Here is a 23,026-nt window from a genome sequence, read left to right as displayed (position 1 = left end):
GTGTCACTGGAATTAAAGAACCTCAACATTATAAAAGAGATCAGCTGATCTGAATACATATTTTCTTTTGGCAATTTGACAGTGAGTTGGAACTCCCATGGTGAATTACGCAGTAGGAGCCTAGGCTTGCAAAAAGATGAGTGTGCTCTATTTGATTTGGTATACACTGACTGTTAAAGACCCTTGTGTATTTCTGAAATGCAAAATGTTGTACAAGCACTTTGCATTCTGCACTTATTTCCCTTAAAAATCAATGTAGAAAACTCAAGTAAATCCTTTTTTAAGGTTGAGCATCACAAATTACCAGTTATTTTCTGACCCAGAGTTATGGGATGAAAATTTGTTTTGTAGGCGCAGTCTCAGTGGTATAGTGTATGTCTCATCCTGTTATCACTGAAATTAATTTTCTTTGCCTAATTTATTTTCATTAATGTATCCACCATTAACCAAAACAGGCAAAATCCCTGAGTTATTAACAAAAAATACCAGCTTTTATCTAGAACTTTATACTGTTTTAACATTTAACTTTCAATATGTTTTATGATAGTCCCTAATAAAGACAGCTATCCCTAGATAGAATATATTTTAAAAATACAGTATGCATTATAAACTGCTTCTGTTATCAATCAGGAGTGAAACGATTTTTCTACTCTTTCTTATCCTGGCACAATAAAAGTATCCAGCTGAGTAAGCCTTAACACAGCAACACACTGTTTATCTTTTGAAATACATGGTCTGATCAAACACTGAGGTTCAGGCACGAAAAATGAAGTAATAACTATGCAAAATCATCCTTTTTTCACAAACATCAGTAATCTGGCAATAAAATCTCTTTGGGGTTACAATGCTGGGAAGGCACTGTAGAAGAAAGAACAGAACCTAGATCTAAGAGCAGCATACAAGGCTACAGCCCTTACCAGAAATTTCCTTTTCTGCTTCCAGTGGCTTCCTTGTGCATTGGTGGCCACATGGGCTTCAGTAACAATTTTGATGAGCTCCCATTCCTCATCTGTTGGCTCTGGTTTGTGCCCAATGGTTTTCTGCAGCTCTTCTCGACGTCTCTTCTCTCGATTTTCTTCTATCAGCTTCCTCTTTGCCAACCTCTTGCTGTCATCCAACACCACTAGCAGGGGAAAAAACATAAAAAAACAGCAGGAAGCTCTTAAGACTGTCAGAACTTTGGTCTTTTCTGTGCCTGAGGTACCAGTTGCTTACAAACACCTTAACTAATCAGTAAGGAAGTACCTTGGCAAGATCCACAGTTGAGACAGTTCTCTTATTTCTCCCTTCAAACTTCTTTTTTTCAGAAGCCTGAATTTCAAGGAATGACTTATCCTCCTGGTAATGCTTTGTATACTGCCCTTGCCCTCAAGGGGTTATTCCATCAATAAAACTAAATTTTTAAAATAAATAATAATTTAATAAAAATAAAATTTATTAAAAATAAAATAAAATATGCAAAAGCTTTGTGAGGTGTCCAAGTGCTCCTATATTGGGAAAGATGCACTTCTGTTTTCTTTAAAGTCTTATCAGCATACTTACACTCACTGCTCTGAAGTGTAAAACATGTTCTTGGATGCTAGCAGAAGGTAACATGGACTGAAGAAAGGGAGCACTTACTCACAGAAGGCTCATCTACCTGAAGCATGATACAATCAGATCAACATGCCTTTGGCTCTTTCCTTAGTCCCCACAAGCAGTGTTCCTGCAGACCCATTACTTCCAGGGGCTCCAGATACAGAGGCCCCAGAGCTGCTCTGCTCACCACTTCACTGGTATCCAGCCCCTCTCCTGAAGGTCTATCTGGCCACAGTGAAACAGTCTCCTTTATTCTATTTCCCTCTAGACAGAGGGCACTGTTATACATTACATTAACAATGAAAATAGTAAGTTAGATTATTTTTCTGTTGTTTACTGGGCCTGTTTGCCTGTCAGTTCTTCTGCAAAGGATTATAATGGCAACAACCATGAAGGCACAAAGGGGATTTATATGACTTCTGGGGGTTTTATGTGACTTCCTCCTATATGTAGTAATTGAAGTTATTGGTGTACATCCCTGTGCAATGGCAGGAAAAGAAGACCCCTAAGGGTTAATCTTACAGCCATATTTTCTAGTTCTTTAGAATGAGAGTCGAAATCTTTGCAGCAGATAACTTCTTCAAGGCTAAAAATAAAACAAACAACTGCAGGATGACTCATACAATGACATTCAATTTCACATCCTCCAGAATTTTCTAAACAAGATGTTTTTATCTCAAGCAAAGTGTCCATCCAGATGCATTTCTCCCTCCTCTCCTCCAAAGAGTGAACATTCCTACTGTTATTCAGCTTGGTAAGGCCAGGAGAAGGTGCAGACCGATGAAGGATAAACAAAAAATTACAGCCCTGTGAAAGTGTCTTAATGCAATGAGTACAATTCCCTGGTACAAGTTATTAAAACCAGAAAAGGGCTGGCAGCTCTACTTGACTTTAACAAGCTTCATCAATCAACATACTTTAAGCAAACACAGACATTGAAAAAAAAAATAAAAATAAAGAAAACCAGGAAAATATACTTACAATCTGTTGCCATGCCAACAAAGATACATTTTTTGAAGCGACATTCCTGGCACTGATTTCTTGTTACTTTGTCTATCACACATTTTCCTTCATATTTACAGGAATAGGTTGGATGGAGGTTCTTCTGAATGGTTCTTCTAAAAAAACCCTAGGTTCAAGAAATAAATACATTGGAAAGCATTAGCAGTGAGCAATTTTTAAAAATTGGGAGCTACTTGGTTTGTTAGGCATGTACCTAAGTATGCAAGATAACACACTTCATTCCCTGAAATTCTCAAAGCTTTCAATCCAGTTTTATAGTGTTTGGCATTTCTCTTGATTTTCTGTAATGATTAAAAACATAGAGACATTTTAGATAAGTAAAAGTGCAAGTAATGCTATCTTGAGGCACAAATACAGATGTCCTACATGCCTTCTTGTAGTCTTATGCTTTACTATGTTAAATTTTTTTTGCATATGAAGTATTTAATTTTGAGATTTAATTTTGAGAGCTCTTATCAAGCTCTGCAATAATTTTGAAGGATATTAAAAGGCATATACATAGTTTTAATTAAAAAGCAGCTTCTGCAAATAGTAAGAATGGTGGTGTCTTTGTGCTATCAAAGGCTTGAGGGCGAGTAGTTTCACTCCTTTCTTTCCATAAAAGCCAAATAACCAACCAATGAACCAACCAAATCTGGGCAAGACAAAGATTTTGCAAATACAGTCTATACAAACCTTTGAGTTTGGTTCTAAACTCAAAGGATCCCTAATTTATAAATTATTTGTACTCCTGAGAAGCAGATTTAATTTGTATTTACCACAGAATTTCAAAAGCCCCATCACCACCAAAGATTCATCTATTTATATATGTATGTATGTATGTATGTATGTATGTATGTATGTATGTATCTATCTATCTATCTATCTATTTATCATAATACAGATCTATATGGCGAATTTAAACAGATTCTAACACCATATGAACTAATGCAATCCCACTGAATTCACTCATTTAAACATCTCATAAAACCTCCCTGTAGGTAACGAAGTCAAATAAAATTTATCTCTGAACATTATGGGCAAAATCCTGGTATTAATTTCAATATGATTTTTCTCACTGACTTTTGCAAGGGCTGGATAGACTCCCCAAGACTGCAAGAAATTAATAAGACAGGCTGTAAAGCAGAAAGTTTAGACTTCACTTTAATTTCAAGTTTCACCATTATTTGAGACTGTCTAAATTCAGCAATGCAGCTCAGGATTGATGCAGAGAGCACACTAACACCCTGGTCCTGTTTGACTGAGAATGGCTTTAGTTTTAGTCAAAACAATGGCAAAATTCAAGTGAGATTTTACCTTATGAATAGTCTCTTCAGTTTGGATTTTGTCTAATGAATAGACTCTTCAGTAGGCAAAAGGTCTGTTTTTAAATCATGTTAAATAACACCCAGTAAAATCTTACAGCAGTGCACAATTTCTTTTAACACAGAATGTTGAATTAAAATGTACAGATAAGTCTGTCTTTCAGCTTGTACTCCTAACTCCTGTGAAGACAATGAAGAGCCTTGTCCTCATTAGAGTTTTATCTTACGAGGTTCAGCTTGAGCTAAGAGTACAACTCTTTCTTCCTTAATTACGTTAAGACCTGAAATGTTAATTAAACGGAGTGGCATAAAGCCTGTGTGTGAGCCTTTGCAAGACTGGGACCAGTTGTGTTGAGATAAAATCCAGGAAATCACAGGCAAGATATCCTTATGTGGGGTTTGGAATAAGTTTCATACTCTCATCTTCTGAGCACCCGGTTTTGTTTCTGTTCTCAACTCTGTGATGAATTCCTAGAGTCAGAATCTGCTCCTCCCCTTCCTGAAGACCTAAGATGGCTGTGGACAACCAGGGTGACAGGGTTATCAGTAGTTATGGCAAGAGATGGAAAATCTCTTCTGGATGGAAAATCTACTGAATCTCAGCAAGTGAGTTTCTGTTTTCCAAACCTTGCACGGGATTTAATGTAGCTGTAGCTTTACGATGGCAAGGGTCTCCATCACCTCTGTTGGGACAGCCCATTTCACCTTTTCATTTCTTTGCATTTCTCTGAAATATTTTGCAAAAAACCTTCTTTGTTTATCTCTAGGTACATGTTAAGGAAGCTGCTCTCTATATCTGTCCAAACACTTCACCACAGAAGTGTTATTCTCATCAATAAAAGAAAGCACATTGTATTGTAGGCAGTAACTTCCTAAACTCCTTTACTACGTACCTATATAGCAGTATAAGCAAAGGATAAAGTCTGAAAAAACATTTTGGTGATGTCAGAACCCATTTTTATTTGTGTTTAAATTCCTCACAATTTACTCTTCAGAAATCAGGTGTGAGGATGAAAGCATTGATTATGCTTGTTACAAAACTAAAGTGACTTTGAGTGGAAGCAACTAGTAAACCTCAAATTAATCAAAAATTGTTTATATATATATATATATATATAGTGTATTGATAAAACATAACTTTGTTGATATATCATACAACTTGAAATGTATATGCAGTTCCTCCAAGAAATTAATTACTTTTTGCAAATTGTTATCTCGGTTCCTTGTGCACAAAAGTATTATTGTAAACTGTGCATCAGACAGAAGAACTGTATGTGAAGATAGAAGCAGATTTTTATGCTATGTCTCTAAAATAGCTGGTAGGCATAAAAAGAACTACTTGAGTTGAAGTAACAAAAACCTTAGCAGGAAAGCTGGCAAGAGATACAGCTGTTCAGTTGGGAGCTAAGTATTCTTCATAGTGTCACAGTGCTGTTTACTTTGCATTATATCTAAATTAAGTTGCATCCATCCATATTATGTATTGTTATCTGGTATTCAGGATGCAAATGCATAAGAATCACTTGCACAGCTCCACAGTCCTTTTTAAAGATATATGTAACTTTTTTCAGACATTGTATGTAAGTATATGTATAAAACCATTATATATGTTACCATGAATCTGCAGCATATAGCAGATATTTAGGTCTCCATGCATTTCATAAATATAACTTAGGGCAATGATGTACAAGCAAAGGAACTACTTCAACACAAGAGTTATTGTGATGAGGAGCTCTAAAGCCAATCCAAACCCAAAATCTCAGATTCAAATGTTCCAGACTTTGCAGATGAACAGAATGAGACTTTTGTGGCATAGACTCATGACACTAGTCCAAGACATGTGTGGTCCCATTTGTGTAGAAAAACAATATTTTTTTTATTTTCTGCAAGAAAGAATAGCTTTCTTACAGAATCTCAAGCTATTCAGGCAAATTCATGGCAGGGAAATCATGTAAGATATGCCTTATTCTGTTACTCAATTTTTTTATTTACTTGCCCAAAGCAATCTCTTTTTAAATTTAATTTTGCATGTAGTCTTGGAGATGCATTTTAGGGCTGAAAGCACATTTCAATATGCTTTAGTTAAAGAAATCAAAATTTTTTTGAAACTATTTTAATTGTCAATGTTTCCCAAATTGATGTATGTTACTTTAGTATGAGCATGTGGAAAGGATTTTGATTTTTGCTTCTTCACCAGGATAGTGAGAGGCACTGGAACACTGTTAATCACTACAGACCCTTCATGGCCATAAGCAGAATCTCAGCTATTGCATAAACAGCTTCAGTGGAGTAGTTGGGAACATGCTGATGTACTCTGGCTGAGAACATGGCTACAGAAACATTAAAAAATGGAAATTCAAAAGCTAACTGTTAAACAGCAGCAACGACAATCTAAATTTCTTGTTTTCTTTTCAGAAGCTAACACGACAAAAACCAACTATATTCCTTATGCATATAAAGAACAGCAGCATGGCCAGATAGGGCTTATCATCAGTACTGGATGTTCTTATTAGCTTCTAATCTGTCTTTATTTGATTTGACAGCACAGTTCAGGAAGTCTGTATAATGGAGGAGCTGGAGAGCTATTTCTGATTCCCACTTTCCCACCGTGCCATTTACCTTGCAACCTTCGCAAGTGATGCAGCGATAATGATATCCGGTGGCTTTGTCCCCACATACTACACATAGCTCATCCTTGTCTAAGTAGCTGGGTATATACCCTGCAAAGAAAAAGAGGATGTGGCATGTAAACTCCATACAAAATTATATGATTTGATATAAAAAGATTGTATTAAAAACAACCACAGATCTTGTCTACCAGTGCCATACTTCTGAACTCACTGAATTTCCTGGATAAAAGTTTGTACTGTGTTACAGAGTATGTATACTGTCTATAATATTTTATATTATAATTCTAATATAAATTATATAAATTTATACAAATATAAATTGTTATATAAATTATATAAATTATATAAGTTATATTATAATATAATATTTAATATTTACAGTCGATAATATTTTCTATTCTACAGACTGATTCAGTGTCTACTGGTCAAGAGGGAAAAGTTGGAACATGATTTCTTTCTCTTGAGTGAAATACTGCTTCAGAAAATATTCATTACTTCAAAAGATTTGATGTAAAATAATAAAATAGCAGTGAAAGCATACAATATATTTCTGTTCTATATATCAGAAAAACCCCAGGTTTCAGTGAGACTGGGGGACTTGGTAGTAAGAAATATTTACTGACAGATGGTTTGTTTCAAAGCAGAGAGGTACTGGCAACATATAGTCCAAGTTATATTGATCATGCCTGACCTGGACATGTTCCTCAGAATAGTTAACATAGCCTGAATTTAAAGTAAAATACATGGACATTCAAATGTGTGTGTGTGTGTACATGTATGCGTTAGAATGAAATTTTCTCTTCTGAAGTGGTTCACCAGATCCAGCCAGTGAAAATATTCCCGCTGTGAAAAAAATTGGCAATGCTTGGTTCCTTTCCCACAATGACATTTGTTTTGAAAACACAAACATATTTTCAATTTGAGCAAAAACCCAAAACAATTCTGATGGCAAGCAAAAAGTAATCGTAACGACAACTTTCAAACGGTAAAATACAAACCTTTCAAATCAATGTTTCCATGACAAATAACTAAAGGAGTTAAGGTTCATAACTTTACCTTCTGAAAATATCTCGCTGTGAAGATAGAGATCACAGATTCCCTTTGAGGGAAGTGCAACTATATGTATAACTGTGTAAGACTGTGGAGTGTAGTGGAGTGTAGTAAACAAAATCCCACAATGGCTGAGTTTTGAAGTCACTTTTGGAGGTCAACTGCTTCAACGCCCCTGCTCAACACAGGCCCATGCCCAGACAGCTTTTGGGTATCTCCAGGGATGGAGACTCTACAACCTTTCTGGGCAATCTGTGCAAGTGTTCTGCTTTGTCACCTAGTGAAAAGAAAATACTATTTTATTATTCTCAGAAGGAATTCCCTGTACTTCTATTTGTGCTCATTGCCTCTTGTTCTGTCACTGGGAACAGCGAGGAGTCTGGACCTGTCTTCTACAGTATGAGGAATCAGGTGTTCACACACACCCTTCTCTGCTCCAAGCTGAAGAGTCCCAGCTTTCCCAGTTCCTCCTCATAGAAGAGATGCTTCATCATCTCTGTGGCCCTTTGCTGGGCTTACTCCAGGATGTGTGTGCCTTTATCCTATTGGGGAACACAGAACTGGACCCAGCACTGCAGATGTGTTTCACTAGATTGGAACAGAAGGGAAAGATCACATCCCTCAAGCTGCTGGTAATGTTTTTCCTAAAGCAGACCATATGCCATTTACCTCCCTTGCTCCAAGGACACACTGCTGGCCTATATGCAACTTGCTGCCCACAAGGACCCCTCAAGTACTTCAGTGCAAAGCAGTTTCCTGCCAGCTGGGCCTCCACTGCTGCATTTATTTCTCCTTCCGTGGTGCAGAATTTGGCCTTTCCCTTTGATGGATTTCAAGAGATTCCTCTCATCCCATTTTTCTAGCCTTTATGGAGGCTGGTGAGTAAATCAGGAGAAAATAAAGAAGGCATAAAGTATTTGCATGGCCTAGTTTGAGTATAATTATGAGAACCTCAAATGATAGAAGAACACATCTCCCTCTTCTCTGAAACAAGGAAGCAGTAGTGCTGTGAAGCCATTCCTGGATACAGGCATCTCAGGTCTGCCAATATTCCTACTGATATCTGAAAGGGCCGTGGGGGAGCAATCTGAGATCTTAATGTTGTATCAAGCCAGTCTACAAGACAGCAAAAGACCAGTTATATTCAGGCTCCATTTCTCCATGATGAACAAGTTATGCTTGGCCATGTGACATTGAGGGACGGGACACAGCAGGGTTTCAACTCTAATTACATCACTGACTCCTAATAGACACTATGCCAGCGAGGGATTAGCAGAGGCTATTATCTCCATCCTGCCCCCACTCTGCTCACACCTGCCTCTGCAACACATACACAACACAAAGCTGACAGAGTGGGCAGAAGATGCAGCAAAGGGATATAGAATTTTCCCCTAAATTTATCATGAAGATCAATGGCTTCTTGTTATTGCTGGTAACTGGTATTCATGAAATAAAGTCTTTGCATAACATAAATAACATCCTCAAAAATTCAGTATCCCTGGTTAGCTTCCTCAATAATTGCTTCTGAATTAAATGTCTTGATGTTTGATTAGTTACACAAGCTAGTTAGTGCTGTTTATGTAATGGCAGCTTGTTCTACTGGAGGACCAGGAGGCCACTTGTCTAAACTGCTTCCTTAAATATATACAGTAGGTCCTGCATGTGACCACTGCTGTCTACCTCCTTCCTGGAGTTTTGTGACTTTATCCAATACAATAAACAATTTCCAGTCTGCCAGAACACACAATCTCCTAGGGGCACTCCTAGTCAGAAATTAAAAATGGTGTCTTTACATTGACAATTTTATTGCATCAGATGCATTAAGTGTCACCCACCTAAACTATGTAAATATTATGTTCAGTATTTCTGCAGATTGAGTCCATGTCACAAGGGAAGTACACACATGGAACCCTTCTAGTGATTGAACAGGAAACATGAATAGAAAAATCTTATTCCAAGAAATCACTGGCAACAAAAGTGTGCAATACACATATCTTTTCTATTACAGTTTTCTATATTTTTAACACTTCCAACAGCTAATAGGGTCAGAAGCAGCTAGACTGGGAAGATTGGACCTTCAGTAGTATTTTTAGCAGATATAATTCAGACAGATATCGCTGCAAAAGGAGTAAGTGGATTTACATTCAGTTCTTACAAACACTAATGTCCATTCTAAGTAATTTCTAGTAGTTGTAAATATCCTGTATGACCTCTGTATAAATTCAATACAATTTAATTTGAAAGACGTGCAGCTAAACAGACTCAGTACATTTTTTCTGCTTCTCAGAGTTAGAAACAGCATTAGCAGGAAAAAATTCAACACTGTTTTTCTAAACATGGTACCAACGTGGAAGAAATTAATAGTGCAGTGGAGATTCTTGGGGAAGCCATGGATGGCAGGCAGCAGAGTTCTCTGCTGGATGTTTTGAGGAGGGGAAGAACAACAGACTTGTCTCACTCTGAAGCAAAGATAAAAATGCCTATGCGGAAAAGCAGATGCTCTCTGGACAGAGTAACCTTGCTGCTCTCTTACTAAAGAAGAATGTCTGGTAAATCTCATGAGAACTTCAGGTAGGTACCTATTTCAGGTGGTCATAATTTATCTTTTATTTCTTGGTCAAAACCTTTTAAGTAAATAGCTAAGAGGAACTGTTCAAGAGCAACACCAACCTCACTGAATTGCACAAAAACCACCAATATTGTCCCTTGCTGTTTCAAGTCTGTCTGCTGTATTCAGCATCCTCATGGATTGTCATTTGTTGCATCCCGTATGATCCTCCACGTTAATTATCTGTCAAGAATGACCTAACATTGTTTATCCCAATGCCCACCTTGGATCTTTGTTCTGAGTGGAGAATAATGGCGAATGACCTTGATCCACCATGTCTGGTGTTTCCCCTGTAGCCTAAAGTAACTCCTATGGTTCCCAGACTCCCACCTGCCAGTCTGCCTAATCTTACTGTCTTGGCAAGGCTAAGCACACAGCAGGACCAGTTGCCCCTCTCTAGTATGCCATATAATCCATTATAGCCAATCTTGAGAGCGATTTAAATCACAACTGTAGCTTTGTAGAGGCATGGCAGAAAACAATTCCCTTCAACAGGAAAATGCACAACATGTCTGCCCCAAGCAGCCATAAGGATGGAAGGAGATCTGCTAACCTATGCAGTCATCTGAGGTACTCCTCCATTAATACTGTATGTATGCACTCTTGAATTACCATTTGCAGGAATGATGCCTTAGAGCACCATATATTACCCTCCACAGTGTAATGGGATGGAGAGACACAAAGAAGACACTCAGTGGCTATTCCTCCATGCAACAAGGCAAAGAAAAACTATTTCAATTATAACCAGCTCCAAAAAGTTATAGTGTTTCTTTTTCCTCTGTACCTGGTACACAGTAACAGCAACAACAGCAACTAAAAGCATATTTTGAGAAAAGTAAAAGAACCGATTTCAGTTTTGTTAAAGTATCATTGCACATACTTTATATCTCCAGGTCTGTACAGATAATGAGATACTTGCCTAGGGAATTAAACCACACATTAAAAAAATCGTAAAACCAAATGGTATTTGACTACCGAACAGGGATATAAGTAACACCGATGCAAACAAATTATGCCTGTCTGCCAGATGTTCATTATTAGCTTGTTCCTAACCCAACACAGATTTATAGCTTGCAGGCAGAAAATGCCATTTTTTTGCTATTGCAGGAAGACAGTTACATTTCAAGACCATTATTCAGTATTTTAATTTTCACTGTACACTGTCAGAGTCATGTATTAAATATATTTCCTGAAATGTTTCTTTCCCCCATCTGGTAGGCTTTTCATGACTAGAGACCACTCACTAAAATGAGGAGCTAGGATTTATCAGTAAGCTGGTATTCACTTACTAGACACTGCAGTATGAAAATGAAAAAGATTAAATTAATTACTACCTTGAGAATCCTCAACTATATAAAAACTGAAATGTAAATTTGTACTGCTGTTCTACTGCTTTCATAGTCACATTGAACTCTTTACAAATTATAAAAAATTACAAGGACTAGCCATACATCATCCTTGACATACTTGTGCAGAAAAAGCTTAAATGGAGTGTTTGTTGGTGAAAGCATAGAGCCAACAGAGAAAAAGCATACTCCATTCTTATTTGTGCTATTATCAACATTGATCTGAAAGGCTGGGCAGATACACTGATCCTTGTTTCCCACTTTCTTTAAATTACTCCCACCGAGAAAAATGGCTTATTTCTCCTTTGAACTTGGAAGCACTGAGAATGTTGCTGAGCAGATTCACACTTTTCTTGTTAGCTAATTGGCTTGCATGTCCTCAATTTTGATCTTCGTTGACATTCTTTGATTTATGAAATTACTAAAATTTAGCAAAAGATTCTGCAAAGATCGAATCTAAAACATTTTATAGTCCCTTTTCTCTCAATGACTTTTCAGTTCATTTGCTGTGTTCCTTTGGCTGAGTCAGAAACCTCATCAATAACTGTGCTTTTGCAGAGAATGTGCTGAGAACATTTTATCCCAAACTATGCTGTCACTTAAACTTCTGTGATCAGTACTGTACCTGCAGCCATTACCAGCAACAGGTTGAGGTTGACTTTGAGGGTCACATCATGCAGTTTTCCCAGCCCCCAAATTATTTAAATGTTTTTAGAGACAATATCTTAGTATTGCAAGAAAGTTACTTGTTTAGAAATCAAAGCTTTACTGAACAAAGCAAAGTATAACCTACTTCACTTTCTCATCCTTCATCTGGTTGTGGAAAGGTGATGAAAACACATTATTTCCATTGACTTTTGTTATGAAAGAAACGCAACTCCAAATGCATAATGATTTATGCAACGGATTATGCAATTTTTTCTTAGTTCTATTTCCTTAGATGGGTGGTCAAGAGCAAAATGAGTATTTTTAAGCCTCGAATAATCGTTAACATACTGGGAGCTGCTCTGCTGCAAAGGCCAGGATGACAAATTCTCAGCGTTTCTGTAAATTGATTATATCCACACACACTCCCTGCATTGATGAGGTGACATTTTGGCATAAACTACACGTTACTTTTTCTGAGCTATTTAGAAAGTACCCTAATGTTCTCACACTGCTGAGAATTCAGTTTGAGCTAATTCAGTTGCGTACTCTAGCACTCATACACTACATACTCTCAGCTGCACGTTAATTGCCTGAGAAAATATACAGAGAAATAATTGTGGCAAATAGAGTTATAAAAACAATAACAATAATAACAGCTTTCAAAGCCTCGTTCTCCCACCATACCAAGAGCCCTTCAAAACCTGGCATTAACCTCACTGGTATCTCACTGTTATCTCACTGTGTATCACGGTATCTCACTGGTATCTGGGAAGCAAGGTTAGCTGCAGGGATGAGAAGCCAGCTCTGTTACAGCCTAAACTCAAGAAATGCCCCCTGCAAACCCTTGGTTTGGGGGGCAATCTCTGCCTACTATTCTCTGCCCCACAGAATCTAAAGCTAAAGTCTAGCCTCACAGACACCTGTGGACATCTTTCATTAACATCGTCCAAGAAATTACCATGCAAAAGGGAAGTGAAAGCAAACTCTCATCCCAGTTTTAAACTTGCAGACATTCCTCCCATGCTGTCCAAATGTCCAAAACACTGTGCAGACACCAAGTGTGGGGACACTGAGGTTTCTGGATTTCTGTACATATTTCTTTTGTACCTTCCTAGCTGCATTATCTCTGCCTTGTCACTGGGTATGTCTCCTCACAGTATAGGTGGTGTGAGGAGATCCAGGGATATTTTTGCCTGTCTGCTCAGCCTCTGCATCGGGGCAGGGGGGGTGCAGGCTCCCCCTGAGCATCACCCAGCCAGCGGGCACTGCTGCAAGCTCACCAGGACTGGCAGCACTGTATGAGGGGAAAAATATTCCAGTTTAAGTTCTCTGCGACACAACTGAGAATACCACCTCGTTCTCACGACGATGAGCCTGTTCTGCTTATCAGGTTTCACAGCATTATGCAGAAAACAAAGTGTATCTGGCTGCCTGTTTCCTAGGGCAGGATCAGGTCTGAAAGGGCTTCCTTAATAAAACAATAAGTTCTTGCACAAATGTTGTGCTGTCACCTTTTAACAGCGTACACCAGAGAACAAAAGGTAATGGAGCAACAAGGAGATGTAAAGCTAAACCCACATCTCCACCTCTTGATTTTCTGGACTAGGATTCTTTTCTTTAAAAGTTAATTCTTTCATCAGCATTTCTGACAGATAGTCAGGAAATAATAGTTTTTAATGTACTGTAATAACTGAAGCAGCTTTCTGGTATTTAGAATAACTGGCTATGCTTTATAAATGCTTATGTTTTTTCCCTTAGCTACACATTGCTGGGGTCTTTGGTTGTTGTTTTTCAAGTTATTTTCTGAATTCTTTCAAAGTGACATAAAAATGGAGAAGTAATTAAATACCCTTTCACAAATTATAAGCTTTCCAACACATAAAATGCTGATTTTTTTCTTTCCAGAGGGAAAACAAGACTTTAACCATTTAGTAACTAGGAAAAGTTCTCATAGGAAATGAGTCCATGTGCTACTGTAAAGTACAATCTGATTTGAACAGCATATTATTGAGATTATGACAAATTTCAGGGGACTAACAAAAATACCAACTGCAACAATCAAGACTCCTCATGAACACCTGTTTAGGGACTTAATTTTGCTTTAATGGGCTATTACCAAGGCTTCTCTAACAAACTCACTCACTCCCCCAATCAATTCTGGATCAATACAGACACACATGCCCTGTGAAAAGCCTTCTGTTCTTAGGACAGGATTAAAAGATTCGTTAGTTTTACGATAGCTTGCTTAAAAGATAGAAATTAAAAAAAAAAAAAAAAAGAAAAGAGAAGATGCACATGTTCCACACAGTTTAGATCTCTTCTGCTTAACAAACTCAACATTTGTGAAGGTTTGACAGAAGGGAAGCCACTTTTTATTGATTATCACAGTAATAAGGCTCTAAAGAATCCCAAAACACGTTGCTCAGTCTCAGTGAATGATCAATTAAAAGCCTGCTTGAGAGCCGGCATCCACAGAAATTCACCGCCATTTCTTAGGGAAACTGAGATGGTAGAAAACAAGGGCATACAAGCTGTTTTTAAACACAATTCTGTAGTCTTTCAAACAAACAAGTTCAAAAACTTTACACAGGGCAGATGTCAGGTGTCTAAATACTGAAATGACTTAAAGCTCTGATCTAGGTGAACCAAGTATTATTCATAACCTTTAACATTATAAAAAATGTATTCCTTCAGTGACTTTGCAACAGCAAGTCTGTATTTTTTCTAAGTTAAGCCTGAGATAAACTTTTTCTTTACTCAAAAATAAGACATGGAAAAGTCTACAAAGGCTATGAATTCATTAATTAAAACCCAACAACAGATAAACAGCCTTAAAAAACATTTAAAATGTTGCACAACACAAAAAACATGCTTTATCCTCAACTACATTTAGCCTACAATTTGATCGTGTTGTTACAGCTTCCAAGAAGGATTTAAAAAATCATTTTCTTTATTATGAAATATGATGCTGTTCAATGTATAAAATTAAGACATTTTTCCATCAATGATAGAGGTTTGTTGCATCAAGGGTTAGTGAATATTTTCTGCCCAAAGGAAAATACTTGAGTTTTCCATGCAGTTAATAAAAATAAACAGTACACTTTTCACTACAAAGATACTTCAAAAGTAGTAAATGGTGTTTTCTTTATCTCTCTAGTTACATCAGATTCATCTGGATTTCAGAAAACTGCATACAGAATATCTGGTCTGATCAGAAAAGGACATTATTTTGCCATAACATACAGTTTATTTTTCTTCTTTAATAAAGTGATTTTAAAGACGCACAGAGAATGTATACTTTATATGCGTCAGTTTGGTTGCCGAGTTCAAAACAAACAACACTGAAAACATTTCCAAGTGTTTGCTAGTATTTTGGGCTCTTTTTAAATCTCCTTTGATTACTTGAAAGCAAAAGAATAAATTCTAAAAACTGACAATGATTTAACCCCTAGGGAGCAGACAGTGCACTTGTCTCACAAACATATTGATTAGATCAACCTTTCAGATGCAAAGTCATCTTTCTTGCATAGATATATTCTTGAATTTTCAGTCTTTTTTGCTCTGCCTGATCAGAAACTTGTGGTTTTCACTTAGAAGACAGTAACTCAAACACAATCATTTCCCGTACATATTTAGAGTCCTATTTTCAAAATCTTTCACCTGAGTTGCTGAGCAAACAGAGTTCACATTTACTGAAAACACTGACTTACACAGTTTGTATGTAACCAGAAACATAGCTTTAAGATGCAGAATATATAATGACGACATTTCAGGAGAGAAACTTTCTTATCGAGCTCACTGGTGAATAGCAAAGGAACTTAATAGCCCAGGAAAGCAGAAAAAAAAAAGCAATATACTTGCAAATGTCTCTTATATATTAAGAAAAAGTGCTTGGAAATCCTCATCGCTCACTGAAAACCTTACAATCACCTAGCAACCTATGTTACTGCTGCTTTCAATTTTGAACAGGCAGCCTTCACATTCAAAGATGCATCTGAGCCAACTGATGCAACTGTAAGTTTAAAGCAAAACAAAAACAAAAACAGAGATTATTTTTTTTTTGTTATTTAAATAAAATGCCCCTACCTTTCTTCTGAGAGTACGATGGCGATTGCACTTGAGAAAAAGTAGGTTTTTCTTCTGTGAAAAATTCAGGTTGGCTGTACTGATTCAGGGCCATGTCCATGTCAGAGTACTCGCTTTTAAACACGTTTCCAGGGTAACTACAGGTATAAGGCTGATTCACCGCCCAGGCCTGTTCCATATATATGTTGTTACTGTGCAGGACCTGAGCATCACAACTGCTGTAACCCTGATTATCTTCGATATATGTGCAATAATCAGTGGACTGCATGTAGCAATTGCTACCAGCAGCTGGGTGCACTTCATATATTTCTTGCATACAGTAGTTCATTTTGTTAGCCTATCTCAGCTTCTACTTTACGTACACACACACATGCATACACACGCAGGCATGCATACACATGGATCGGGAGAGGAGCAATGAATATACACCAACAAAGTCGACTGCAAAACAGCCCGTTTTACTTCGGAGCAGCACCTGATGTGCTAAAATCCTATTTATATTGGGACGGCTTGTGAACTCCCCTGCCAGTCAAACATATTGGGAAGCAGATTTATGACAGTCAAAGGTCTTAATCTGTGACTGTAAGTTAATTCCAAGGGAAGATGGCAGTCAGGTAGCAATGACCACCAGACAAAGAAGCGACATCCTGACAACCCTCCTGTTCCCCCGTTTGTCTGGAATAATCATTTTATAAACCATTTCCAGCCTTTTCCAATATGATTAGAAAACGATTACTAAGGCGAGGACACAGTTATGTCACTGTAGTTGTCAACTTAAGTGTGAAGAATTATAAAGACTGCTTAAGAACTCCCAGAGGGGATACGCTGAAAATCCTAAAATCAATAATCCTGTTTTTCAGCATTAAACCATAGAAAATCCAATAGTGCTGTGCTGATGACCCAAACAGAAGTCTTGTTTTACAAAATTTAGCAACTTAATCTGTCATCAGCTTTATTGATTTTGTTTTACAGAATTATATGCATGAATCTCCCCAGCCTTCCACACATACACAATCCTCCCCACTGCCTGGTAATGAATTTACGGGAAAGAGGCTTTTCTAAACTTCAGTGATTGCAAGAAGTAATTTCTATTGAGTTCAACAGGTGGGAAACTTCAAAATAATATAATCAGCAAAAAGAACACTGCTTAAATATTATCAGTAAGCTAATTGCTTTGCTGTTCTGCTTTGTTATCTTTTCTGTTTCAGTAATGAAGTATTTTTAGAAGGGCTTTTTTCTGATAATAGAATGAGGAAAGAAGGAACATTTTTTGCTCATTTTGGCTCACCTAGGAACTATGAACATGACAATGTCACTACAACAAAAACTGCACCATATTTTAATTGCTTAATGCACCCCAAAATTCTATGTTTAATACACCTTCTTTAATCAGTCATTCTTTTTTGATCTAAAAAAATATTTTACTTTTAACTTCTGTTAAAAGAAGTATTTTTTTTTAACTAGGAAAACCATGCTTTTCTTTTACAGCACAGCAAGTCAGTAACAAACTATCCCTTTCTAATATCTGTTCTTGTTATTAGCGAGCTGAGTTACTACTGATTTGATGAGAGCTTTCTTATTGCACTTACTTTAAACTATAGGATTGCCAAAATGACCGTGTAACTTGGCCCTTTTTCTTCTAGGATCTTAAGTATTCATCTAACAATCTTGATGAACATACTCTTAAATAGTCCTCAAAAGTTCAGTGCAATAGGTAAGAACTGGACATGACATGTTTGTATTTTTTTCCTATCTGATATTGCTAAATATTTCAGACTAATAAAACCAGCCAACAGAGAAACATGTACCTTCCAACATACACTGTATCTAACCTATCTAAATAAGCAGTTAGTGCCTAATTAACTACCAAATCCAGGACAAATCCTTCCAATGATCAGAAAAGTTAAAATTCATACTTGGAGTTCTTCTTCCCCCTCTAACTATAAAAGAAGCATCTTTAATGTGCATTTCTTATTAACTTCCTCATAAAATAATAATACATTTAGTAAGTCAAACTGAACTCTGTTGAGATCACTGCTATGGAAGTTAATGAAGTTGCCTCTAAAATGAACTTATTTTGCTAAAACTCTAATAATTTAAACATTTTATTTCATTAAGATCACAAACAGTTGTTGAAATTCAACAAATAAGACCCTAATGAACCCTCATTCATTTACCATTGTCTAACACAACAAATACCACTGTAAAATACAGTGTGAAAAAGCACACAATAAAAGTTAATATTCATTTTTGTTCAGTCCCATAATCTAGATTTTACAAACAGTGAGTTTGTCTGTGGTAAAAAACATGTATCATGAAGAATCTGATTTTTAAAATGATGGATATTCAGCACTTCATAAAAAATGCCTGTTTCATTCCAGAAATTCTACAACAGTTGTTTATACCGAGACCCCCAAACCATTCCCACTAAGGTGATGGGTTGGTAATACTGTAGTGTGTGTAACACACAGAGCTTGCTGAGTTTACTTCTCCACACTCCCAATAAAACATTCCCAAGTACAGTGCCTGGTTATTCATTTACCATAGAAAGATCCCCAGTACCGCCAACAGGAATTTATGTAGAGCTCCCACAGAGGTGAGGCTGTGTTTTACAGGTTAGCAGAGCACAATATCTCGATACTTTTACACCACTCAGAAAAGCTTTGGAGAGCTGGACTTTAAATTCTTAGTGAGAATTTTTACCATGTGGATTTGCTTTGTAAGCAAAGTCAAAATTCCCATTAATCTTTTCTTCTCTTTTTTTCCCCCCCTCTGACTGGATTTATGTTTGTTTCTGAAAAACTAAACAGAATTGAAAAACCTTGTGTAGATAGAGTTGTTCCAGCCAGGATGGCACCTGAGGAAATAGTAATTCAACATGGCGCAGCCTGTGACTTACTTTCTGTTCAAAAAGAAATCCCTCAAACATTTCTTATTTTCTATTGCTGTATCAATAATGCTTAGAAATGTGTCACATGTACTATTTTTGTCAAGAGTTCCCTTAATACCACAAGGACATGAAATTACATGAAACTGTGAAGGATGAGGAAAAAATGAAAAATGAATGTAAGACTTTTCCAACAAACAAAAAAAAAAAAAAAAATGAAAAAAGATGAACACTGCCAGGGAATGGGGATTCTTTACCTGTGATATGCTAATATTAAAGAGATTTATAGCTCTGCATATTGTTCCCTTGGAAACCAATCATTTCAAAGAATACTGCAAAGATTTTAAAACCTGAAATATTCCTAAAATATTTTCATTTTAATCTTTTAGAGTCCAATCCTTTAAGTTCATTTCATGTACACCTTTGAATTAAATTGTCTGATACAAGACAGTCAAACAGTGTCTTTATCAAAAGTTTGAAAGTGTAGTAGAATTATATTAACAGTTTTGCTTTCTTTTGTATTCTGATTTGAATATTCGTGTCTTTACATCATGTCATGTTGAGCTTTTGTTGCCTCCAGCAATTTAATATCACATTTTGAATTTTATTAGTTCACACATGTCTGATTATGTGAATACATGGAGGTTAATCACCATCAGAATAAACCCTTCAAGCAAACAGGCAAACAGGGGTAAAACAGAAATTTTGATACTGTAACAACAGAGGATCCAAAGCGTGAACCTTTCACAGTCTAAGGTGTTAGTCCATTGCTCTAAAAAAGGCAGGTATTACTTTTTGAACATGTGTCTGGAATGCCCCAGAGGTTTTTATATACTCACCCTGGTGTAAATCAGAAGTCTAGCGCAGTCAGTGATATTAACTAGGTAGGCAGAAATCAGGCCGAGAATGCCTGAGAGAGGGCTTCAGCAGAAGAGACCACCTTACACTACACCATTCAGCCCTTCATTAACTCCTGTTTTACAAATTATGACTAAGACTTTTAATTACAAACAATGAAATACCCCCATTAAGATGCACTTACTTCTCTAGTGACTTAGCTTGGTTACAAAACCCACCAAAATGAACCCACAGAAATGTTAAGGAAAGACAAAAATCCTGTGGATGACACTACAGCCTGGACACTACAGCCCAACCAACAGAGGTCCCTGAAAAAAAGAAGTCTCATGCAGTACAATTTAATCTGCTGTGGCATATTACCTGCAAGAGTCCTATTCTCCTGACTTTTTCCAAACTGTGCACCCCTGGTCTAGAGTCCTGGGTATCTCAGTGCTGCAGACAGGGCCCCTGCACGCCGTTCTAAAAGATTCGGCAGTGTCGGTACGTGGGAGGTATTGCAGAGCATTCAAATCAGTAAGGGCAGAGTGCCACTTCTGAAGGACCAAATGGAAGGATCTTACATTGGTTGCTGTTCAGACACTTCATGGATAAAAATGAATTAAAATATAGTAAAAAAATTTTGCACATTTAAACATGTACTTGCAAAGATTAAACAATCTGTTCTGAGCTACTCACAGTTTTGTATGCCTGTATTATCAGTTCCGAGTTTTGTAAAACAAATTTTTACACATTACAAAATAACCGTTATATTTCCTATTCATAGATTTTATTGTTGCCTGAATTGTCTCAGCCACCTCTGATGGTTTTGGGAAAGAAAAATGAAATAGATCACTGCTTTTCTGAGCAAACACAAATCTGCACTTTCATAACATGGGCTACATTCCAGACTGATCTTCCCATATCATAAGGAAAATACACTGAAAACTGCAACAGCTTTTGAGCAAAACTACTAATGTGGCTATTACAACACACGTAAATTGTCAAATACCACTATCTCAGTGCCAAACAATGAGTTACCATCTCTCTTTAATATATGTATTTGCACCACCTTATTCATTCACTTGGCACACTCTTACCAAAGATGCAAAATGGTCTCTCAGAAGTAAGGCTGTGCAAACTCACTGTTAGAGATTAAGCTAAGAAAACCTAAAACATCAGAATCCAAAATAAAAACAAGCATTTACAAAAACAGAAAATTAACTCCTCATGGTGTTTATCTTCTTTTGAAAACTCTACTTGTGACTAAATCATAAGGTATGTAGGATTATGGAATTCTAGTGCTGAAAAGTCACAACAGCATTTGACAGTTCCTGGAGTATGTCTCAGTGGAAGATAATACATTACAAAAATCATCATTTTGTCTATGCTGCATTTATAGTAGCAGTCAAAGGAAAAAAAAAGATAAATCTTTCTGACATAAAATGATTTCCTTGGGTTTGCAACAGATGCAGGAAGATTCAAACTAGTGGTACAAACCACAGGAAAATATTAGACAACAGCACACCTCTTTTCTCCACATGTACCAAGTTAGTTATTTCTCTAAAACTGTTCCTCTCACAAACCCCAGTGCACCTCGGTTATGACATGACACTAAATTTGTCTGTGACTCATAAAATGCCAGTATGATGTGCCTTTTATTGAAATACTTCAGACTCATTAGTCTGCTTGAATAACAAAGAATGTCATAGTTTATATTTAAATGTTCAGATTCACTACAATTCCAGTTATCCCTCAAAATATTTTCGACACCTTGAATAAATTTAGTGAAAAGAGAATGGAGCTTGCTCTTTTCTGATCAGGACTCCTCCAAGGTTTGTGCTTGCTTCTTCTCGCACTATTCCCGACATGGATAGGTAGCGCCCAGTCTCGTCAGAAAGGTTTTGCTGGTTGAGACGTCGGCCAACAAACGGGCAAACAAAATTCTTGAATAGTTTTGACAACTTTTAAGATGGTCCCTGAAGAAATATTACTAAGAGTAATTATAGACCTGTGACCCAGACAACCCAGTTTGTTAAGCCTCCTCATATATCATAATTGGAAGACCCTGTTAGCAGACATCAGTTAATTATAGAGCTTATCTCTTGAGAAAGTAATGGACAATACTTAAAACATGTACCTTTTCTGAGTCATTCCCTGCCTCAACTTCAAATGAAAACATCAAGTTAAGAAGTTTCATTTGCTCAGAAATAAAACCAAGCAGAAAACAGGTTAATTTAGCTTGGCATAACATAATTAGCAGGCTCCTGGATAGGACTGTCTGGGTTTGGTAGCCTCCTGATAGCCCTTAGTAAGACGTTAAAGCGATCAACACCTGACATCTGTTAGCAAAGAGGCATTCTGAGGTAAAGCACAACTAAATCTAAAGAAATCAGGTACTTAGACCAGTTTAACTTTTTCATGAGGTGATATCCTGCCTGACACTGTAATCTCTCTTCCTGGAGTGACGCAAAACTTAAGTAAAAGAAAACAACTTGTAATCCCCACCTCCCAATATAAAGTAATTATTTTTTAGGCAAAGAACAATGAAGAACTATTTATCCAAGTTTAAAGAGGAATAACTTAAGCGCTTCATTTGTGTTAATACCTTAGTAACTGTGATTCTTAAAAGGAATTCCTTCAATGCTGTGCTGATGTGAACAAAACAACCTACCTCAGAGAAAATGGTTTATTCTCCTGAATAGTGAGGCAGAGAATATTCCTAACAAGAAGTCCCACTTGAGCTCTATACATGCACTTACTGAGGCTCTGGGTATGGTTAATAACAAGAAAGAACGCAAACAACACAGTCATAGGTGAGAGCTGAACACCCTGAAAGTAGAAAAGAATGCTTTCTTTTGTCTTTTCATTTTTAATATATCAAAGATATGCTGTATTAAAAAAGGCCAGGTTCAGAAAAGATTTTTGATCAGCTTATAAAGATCATAATGAGAGAAACAAATGTTTTTTAAAAGCTCAAAAATAAGAGATATTATTTTGTATTACGCATCACACAGAAAAGCCGAGTAAGT

General features: G+C 36.8%; 1 protein-coding gene across 7 annotated transcripts in view; it reads right to left on the bottom strand.

Annotated features, from left to right (window-relative positions):
• Nucleotides 1-23,026, bottom strand: part of THRB (thyroid hormone receptor beta) — a 151,524-nt gene that overhangs the window by 8,389 nt on the left and 120,109 nt on the right. For 6 of the 7 annotated variants that reach the window (XM_086851442.1, XM_086851436.1, XM_086851414.1 and 3 more), the window contains 3 exons: nucleotides 6,525-6,625; nucleotides 2,560-2,707; nucleotides 918-1,123 (listed from right to left, as the gene is read on the bottom strand). In XM_086851442.1, coding sequence (XP_086707568.1) covers nucleotides 918-1,123; nucleotides 2,560-2,707; nucleotides 6,525-6,625 — 455 coding nt within the window. Of the gene's footprint in view, nucleotides 1-917; nucleotides 1,124-2,559; nucleotides 2,708-6,524; nucleotides 6,626-16,273; nucleotides 16,602-23,026 lie in introns of those variants that run through there. The other variant, XM_086851409.1, reaches the window with a different exon arrangement.

Source organism: Cyanistes caeruleus, chromosome 1, assembly GCF_971803275.1.
Source record: "Cyanistes caeruleus chromosome 1, bCyaCae1.hap1.1, whole genome shotgun sequence".
NCBI lineage: Eukaryota > Metazoa > Chordata > Aves > Passeriformes > Paridae > Cyanistes > Cyanistes caeruleus.
The sequence above is the reverse complement of the archived record's forward strand: the minus strand, read 5'-3'. Positions and strand labels throughout refer to the sequence as shown.